Source organism: Propithecus coquereli, unplaced genomic scaffold (assembly GCF_000956105.1).
Source record: "Propithecus coquereli isolate 6110/MARCELLA unplaced genomic scaffold, Pcoq_1.0 Scaffold618, whole genome shotgun sequence".
NCBI classification, from domain to species: Eukaryota; Metazoa; Chordata; class Mammalia; order Primates; family Indriidae; genus Propithecus; species Propithecus coquereli.
In genome coordinates, this window is record NW_012152152.1 from 150,268 (window position 1) to 158,782 (window position 8,515).

An 8,515-nucleotide genomic window follows, 5' to 3' on the forward strand; every position below is an offset into this window, starting at 1 on the left:
CTGCCTCAGCCTCCTGAGTAGCTGGGACTACAGGCATGCACCACCATCCCTTGCTAATTTTTTTTCTATGTATTTTTAGTCGTCCAGCTAATATCTTTCTATTTTTTTTAGTAGAGACGGGGTCTCGCTCTTGCTCAGGCTGGTCTCGAACTCCTGAGCTCAAACGATCCATACGCCTTGGCATCCCAGAGTGCTAGGATTATAGGCATGAGCCACCTCACTTGGCCCTCTAATCCATCTTGAATTGATTTTTATATATGATGAAAGAGCACCAGTGGCTGGATTCTATGGCACATTAGTTTCTCAGTTCTTGTTGTGGGAGTCTGTCCCCTGCTCAAGCCCAGTTCCCCAACCCTCAGTCCTAGTCTCTCTAACACTAAAGACTGGTGCCAGTCTTTGTCCCCAGGACCATGCACAGCTCTTTAAGAGTTAGGATTGCAAATGGCATCTTATGGTAGCTTCCTAGATATGAGGGAGTAGATGGGACACTACCCAGAGCAGTTCCTTCTCACAGACTCCTGTCCACTTCCTAAGTTAGATTCGGACCTTGGAAGGATCAAGGTGCTCTTCTATGGCCTAAATTGTATGGTCCCCTAGTAGGAAAGTGGACCACAGAAAGACAATCATTCACCACCCTCTGCCATATTGGGTATTCACTCCCAGTCTTCAGCTGGTTCCAGCCATGCATGCTTCCTGTTTTCCTCTCCTTCCCAGAATTTGTAGTTTCCTTTTGCTTTTTTGTTGAATTCCAGTGTTCCCTCTTGGATAATATATTCAAAGTGTGATTGTCTACATAATATTTTGGTTCTTCTAAGTGAGTGAAGTGTGCTGGAGATGCTTTTACTTAGCCATCTTGGGAAAAAAAAAAAATCTCCAGGAGTTCTTAAGATTGCTGTATCAGTTGCCCAGGATCCATATAGTCAATATATTTTCCCCTCAATCTTAGGATTCGCTCTGATGTGGTTGATTTAGGATTGTGCCCATCCTGAATCAAGCATTTTAATCAAAGGGAGGGGAATTACATGAACTACTAAAAAAAAAATCTCTCCCCTGTAATCGGGGTGAGACAGAGTTCCCTAAAACACGAGTTACATGGTAGATATGGGGATATGCCAAAAAGTTAGCATGTGTTTCCAAGAAAAAATAAATTTCTTGAGACCTGAAATGGGTAATAAGCTAATTAAAATTTCAATGTTGTTTATGAGTTTCCACAATGAGATTGGAAACTACTTGAGGAAAGATATCATGTTCTAGGATTGCATTTGTCTGTTGGAACAGGTAATGGATAATGAATTGAATGTATGTGGATGATTTTATTTCATCAAATGGTTTATAATTATTAATCTCAATATTTATGATAAATGATAACTCTTTTAGTATTTTTTATTTATATTTTACATACACACACACACACACACACACACACACACATACATATATACTCACATATATTTGTATAACCCAGCTCTTCAATTGTCATTTACAAAATTATTGTTCACATTGCTTTTGGAAAAAAACAGTAGACTTTAAAAATAATGTCTCCTGGACTGTTCTTGTTTTATATAATATTAATGTCTGTTTATTTGTCTTTTGTTGCAGGATTTATTTATACATGTGGTGGAACTTTAAAAGGACTTAATGGCACTATAGAAAGCCCTGGTTTTCCATATGGATATCCAAATGGTGCAAATTGTACATGGGTAATAATAGCAGAAGAACGAAATAGAATACAAATTGTTTTTCAGTCATTTGCTCTAGAAGAAGAATACGACTACTTATCCTTATATGATGGACATCCTCATCCTACAAACTTTAGGACAAGGTCAGTGTATTTTGAATGGAAGACTGGAGGGAAATATTTTATGGGTAAAAGTGGTTTATTTGACAACTGGACATTTTGAGGCAATTATAATAAAGTTTTATTCATTCTAATTAGTACTTATTTGGAAATATATCCCATGAACAAATTAGTTCAGTACTTCTGACTTCATAATACTAGTATATTAATACTATCTCTCAAAAAGGTGAATGTAAATTGAATTGTGACCTTTTTATAGTGGTCACTATACCTTTATAGTGGTTAAAGTTATTTTGTTTTTAAAAATAATTATCTCATGATTTCATTCATTATAACTTTTGGAAAAGTATAACCATACCATATAATGTGTCTTTCAGTGGCATGTATAAAATTTTAATGTATAGCAATGAGCAAAAAAACACTTTAAAATCAAAATCAATATGATATTGGAATACATTAATTTCAGATAATGTGTATAGTTTGTAACATCTAAATATGTGAACACTACATCCTTTTATTTCACAAACTGGGGCATTTATATTCTATCCCTATAAATAAAATTATTTATTTTTAAGCAAGTTGATGAAACAGATGTAAAAATTAGTTGGCACACTGTTACTAAAGTGAGTCTTCACAATTTTCTCTTGGTCAATAGGTTATCTAAAAATGTGAAGTATTTTTACTGTCTTACCAAAAACTCATTTAAAAATTGTCGATTAACTCTAATTTAACTAAAAAATTCAAAATTCTAGCTATTACTTATTTCATTTAGTCCTAGAGTTATACGAGTGCTTGTATATTTTTCTTTAATGGCAGTAAGCTTTTTTTCATTTCCAATTTAAAATATTCTAATCAGATAACATGTAGGAATTAAAGACTCTTCACATATTTGACTATGTTTGAGTTATGATTCTGTGATTCTTTTATTCTTTCTAATAGTTAATACTGTCTTCTTGCCTTCCTAATCTATGGGAAGTAGAATTTCAATATTAACTTTTTATACTTCCATCAGTCTTCCATATTTTTTGAATTGATATTTTTCCACTTTAAGTAAAAATTTTATGTGTTTTGTCATCCCAATTTTTGTTGTGAAAGTCATAACATAATGGGGAAAACGGTGGACTTGCAGGTAAGATTCATATTACAGTGTCAGGTTTCTTGCTTACCAGTTGTTTGAACAATCCATGACAGGCAGCTGTGCTTAAATTGGTGATGGTAACAATAAGGGGGATGCTATCCATCTCACTGTACTCTTCTGCAGATCTTACAAGAAATTGTGTATGAACCTGATGCATAGATGTAAGGTTCTACTGGAACACATTTGAATTATTTCCAGTCAGAATACTGCTAAAAATGCCTCAGTTGTTTTGCAAATTCTTAGTTATGTAAAGGTCACTAGATTAATTACAGGTGAGGTTCCATTTCTCTCTCTCTTCTGTGCATTCATTTACTGAGCAAATCTGATTTCTTTCCCCTTTTATACCATTGAACTCCTTCAGTAATCATTCATTTCATCAATATATAGTATGGTACACACTTCTGACAGTGCTATCATTGCCAGAATCACTAAAACTTTGATGCTCTTTTGTTAATCATCATTGCCAAAATCATTAAATGTCGGATGCACTTTTGTTAGTGACACAGGGCTAAGTCAACATAGAAAACAAATAGTACCCTATGTGCCTGTATTCCTGCCTGAACTAGTGGGTGTATATGTTGATGTAGACATCTGTCACACCTGTACATATCCAAACAGATTGCAGGCCATAAGAGAAACAGGAAGGTACTTCCTAAAATTTCAATACAGCTAAAAGAATGTGTGTATAAAAGGTGAAGTACAAAGACTTTTGTGCATTTTCTTTACACCAGTAATGCATGCTATATAATTGGTCTAAATATGAAAAGAAATAAACGTCTCTTAAAATTTTCTGGTAGTTTCTAAGTATCAATTTACTGATAGTATTGTTTTTACAAGTATATAGTCTCTCTAGATCCCCTTGAAACTGAGAAAACACATTTTTGTTTTACCTCTGCCATTGCTTTAAAAAATTGAAATCTCTGGGAAGTTATAAGACTTTGTGAGATTGAGAAAATTAATTTATTGTTCTCATTCTTTCTTTTCTAATCTGTTAATTGGGAATAGTAGCACTTAATTTACAAAGATTTTATGAGGATTACGATGTAATTGAAGCTCAGTAATTCTAACCCTTAGCATTTATTAAGTGATTTCTCTGCACCTGACACTGTGTTAAGTATTTTGTATTCATTATAGTATTTTAATTCTTCTCTATCCAAACAATGTGAAATAATTACTATTTTTATCATTATCATTTTACAACTGGAAAAATGAGGCTCAAATTACTTGCTCAAGAAACACTGTTGAAAGTGACAAGAGGCAGAACCATCTTTGCAACTCAGATTTGTCTCAGTTCTGACCTTAAGATCTTCCATATGTATGGTTTTAGGTATTTATATATAATCTCTAAGGTTTATGCATTGCTATAGAAAGCCTATTTTTAACAGCATTTGATAAAATTTGATGAATATGATACTTTCGAACACGTATAATATAGAGATATAAATAGAAAGATAAAAACAGAAAGAAACAAATTTATTCTATTCTGTTTATTTTATAAATTATACTCTAATGCATTCTATAGGGCTTTGCTCTCAGCGAATGTTTAATGCATCTATTGGACTTTATGCTTAAAGAAGTACTGTTGCTAATGTTACAGCAGATTTTAGTTAGCACGATTGGAAAAAAAATTCAATATGTAACCTGCAGCCCCTTCCAAACTGTGTTTGTATACAAAATATGCTGTTTGATTAGAAGTCAAAAATGCTTCTGGCAGAGTTTGATTCATGTTTACGTCTGGCTTTTTGACTCACTGTTTTCTTGGTTTTTGTTTCTCTCAAATTGGATCATATTCTCACTTAATGCATGTCCTTATGATGTGTTTGCTGTTCTGTTTTTTCCAGAAATTGATACTTCTATTTTGTTATTTTCTTGAGCTCCACTTTACTTATTTTTTAAAAAATGATTTTCTATCCTTGCCATGCAATAATGCAGAAAACATAGTGTGTGTTTCTTAACATTCTGACTTGTATAGATAGACACATTGGGATTTGTAATTACAATTTCATATTTTTAAAACTATTCTCCTAAACTTCAGTTATTGATAGTCGTATTTGTTTTCCTATAAATTTATTTATTTATTAAATGAAAATTGAAATTGGTAGCTGAATGTGATGGTTGCAACAAGACACTGTCAGAGCATTCCTTTCTTAGTTACAACTTTAGCTTAGAGCAAATGCTGATACATTTAAAACACTTTGCTTGTTCCGATGTGTAAAAGTTATACTAAGCTTTGTTTACCTTATTTATGTTAATATTATATCTTCTCAATAAGAAAATTCTATCAAAAAGTAAAAAAAAATTAAAAATCATGTATAATTTCATTAGGTAGAGTAAGTTGGGATCATTCTATATATGCTATTCTTTATCCATGCTTAATCTCTCTACATTATAGAATACATCTGTGGTCCCCAATCCCCAAGCTGCAGACCAGTACTGGTCAGTGGCCTGTCAGGAACGAGGCTGCACAGAAGGAGGTAAGCAGTGGGCAAGCCAGTGAACCTTCATCTGTATTTACAGCCACTTCCCAAGAGTTCTACTTAAATTGTGGGTTCATTGCAACAGGTGATTCACATTCTCTAAGCCTTGCATCATGGCCTGAGCTCTGCCTCCTGTCAGATCAGTGGCAGCATTAGACTCTCATAGGACCATGAACCTTATTGTTAACTGCACACACAAGGGATCTAGGTTGTGTGTTCCTTACGAGAATCTAATGCCTGGATGATCTGAGGTGGAGCTGAGGCTGTGATGCTAGTGCTGGGGAGTGGCTACAAATACAGATTATCATTAGCAGAGAGGTTTGACTGCACAGAGACCATAATAAATTAATTGCTTGCAGACTCATATCAAAACCCTATCAGTGAGTGGCAAGTGACATTTAAGCTACATGTGGTGGCAGGTTTTACAGTGGCAAGTGAACATCTTCAATTGTAAAGCTACATCTGGTGGCAGGCTTTAAGTCAGAATTGGACACTTATTTTAGTCTGTGCATGGCCTGCCCATTATTTTATTTACCACTTCTATCTGCACCTCTTTCTCACACTGTACACTTGTCACTGTACACTTGTCACAGTCACAGTTTTGAGGAGCCCACAAGCTAACCCTAGCAAAAATGAGTAAAAAACGAATGTTGCTGGAGAGCTTCTTTGAAAGGGGGAAAGATTCAATGATGAGACAGCAGAAGACTCTAAGACTGCCAACAAAATGAAAGCTGCATTTAAAAGAAAATATCAAGAATCCTACTTAAATTATTGGTTCATTGCAACAGGTGATTCACATTCTCCAAGCCTGCTTTGTATAATACATGGTAACTGGCTATCCAATGAAGCATGAAACCTTCAAAACTGGAGATCAAACACCTTGTATTCACATTAAAAGACAAGACTTTAGAGTTTTTCAAAAGAAAAAAAAATGTGCAATGAATAACAGAAGCAATTATTGAAGGCCACCACTTTGTCCAATGTGTCTGAACTGAGAGCATCATTCTTAGCGGCTAACCCCATTGCTAAAGCTAAGAACCCCTTTACTATTGGTGAAGAGTTGATCCTGCCTACTACTAAGGACATTTGCCATGAACTTTTAGGGGGCTGCAGTTCAAAAGGTGGCACATATTCCTCTTTTGGCTAGCACCAAATTGATGAAACAGCAAAAGATATTGAGGCACAATTGTTAGAGAGGATTAATGAGTCACTATGGTACACAATCCAGGTTGACGATGAGTCTACTGACGTAGAAAACAAGGCAACAATGCTTGCTTTTGTGGGATATACTTTTTGGGAAGATGTTCATGAGGATACGTTATATCCACTTTTGTTGCCAACCAACACCACAGCTGTAGAACTATGCAAGTCTTTGAATGATTACATCTGAGGAAAACTGAATTGGTCATTTTTGTTGGTACATGCATGGATGGAGTGGCTGCCATGACTGGACAGCTTTCTGGTTTCATTACTCAGGTCAAGGAGGTCGCTTCTTAATGTGAGGCTATACACTGTGTCATCCATGGAGAAATGCTGGCTAGCCAAAATTGCGACCCGAACTAAGCAAAATTTTGCAAGATGCGATTAAAATTGTCAACCACATTAAAGTACCTGCCCTTAACTCACATCTGTTAGCACAGCTCTGTGAGGAGATGGACCCAGAGCACACAAATCTCTTATACACAGAAGAGATTTGGATGGCTTTCTAAGGGTAGATCACTGGCCAGAGTTTTTGAGTTATGAGAGCTGCTCCAGAGATTTTCTTTAGAAAAACAATCACCACTGGCAGCACATTTCAGTGATGCAGAATGAGTTGCAAAACATTCTGACTTGCATGACATATTCAACCTGCTCAATGAACTCAATCTGCCACTTCAGGGGAAATGATAAGTGTGTTCAAGTTGGCAGATAAAGTGGCTTCATTCAAAGCCAAACTGGAATTATGGGGGTGAAGAGTAAACACTGGGATTTTTGACATGTTTCAAACATTAGCAGAGATTTTGAAAGAGACTGAGCCAGGGCCTTCTTTCTCCCAGCTGGAGTTTGATCACCTATCTCAGCTTTCAGAAGAGTTTTAGCATTGCTTCTCAACCACAAAAGATCCCCAAACTGAGGAGGAATGGATATGTGACCCATTTGTGAATAAGCCAGGTGAATTGACTTTGCCTGTGCTGGAAGAGGGTCAACTTATTGAGATCACAATCGATGGTGGCCTTAAAAGTATGTTTGAGACAACTTCAAATCTCTGTATGTTTTGGATTCAAGTCAAGGCAGAATATCCAAGATTACCACAAAAGCACTGAAAAGACTGCTTCCATTTCTTTCCCACATCCTATCTTTGTGAAGCAGGGTTTTCTGCAGTGACAGCAACCAAAATGAGATTACGGAGTAGACTGCACATAAGCAACATACTTCAGGTATCACTGTCTCCCATCACTACCAGATGAGATTGTCTAGCTGCAGGAAAACAAGCTCAGGGATCTCACTGATTCTAGATTATGGCGAGTCATATAATTATTTCATTATATATTACAATGTAATAATAATAGAAATAAAGCGCACAATAAATGTAATTCACTTGAATCATCCCAAAACCATCCCACCTCCCATCCCTGGAAAAATTGTCTTCCATGAAACTGGCCCCTCGTGCCATAAAGGTTGGGGAGCACTGGCATACATATTTTACATGTGATTAGAATTTTTGTAAGCATCAATTTATTTGATACACATATTTAATCCCAAGGAGGTGTGATAATTCATTTAATTTTCTGTTATAAGAAATTTTTCTCCCATAATTAATTCAGGTATCAACGTCTTTATGAATATATATTTTCTATACTTTAGATTAGTTTCTTAGAACCCGAATGGCTAGATCAGAAGAAAATAATATTGTTCATATTATTAATGCTAATATGCCTTCCAAAAGCTTACATCAATGAATATTATTATAAGTAAAAAACTATACTCCATTTCTTCTCTGTTCTACCAGGCTTACTAACCTCTTTTATCCCTTTATTCTTAATTAATTTGATTATTTTGTTTATGTATATCTGATTAGTATAGCTCTCTAACATCTTCCCATGTTTGATAAACACTTCTATT

General features: G+C 35.3%; 1 protein-coding gene across 1 annotated transcript in view; it reads left to right on the forward strand.

Moving 5' to 3' along the window:
• The first annotated feature begins 1,535 nt into the window (after nucleotides 1-1,535).
• LOC105822494 (CUB and sushi domain-containing protein 3-like) overlaps nucleotides 1,536-8,515 on the forward strand; it is a 258,986-nt gene continuing 252,006 nt past the window's right edge. Inside the window, exon 1 of the mRNA XM_012659474.1 lies at nucleotides 1,536-1,822. Coding sequence (XP_012514928.1) covers nucleotides 1,536-1,822 — 287 coding nt within the window. The remainder of the gene's footprint in view (nucleotides 1,823-8,515) is intronic.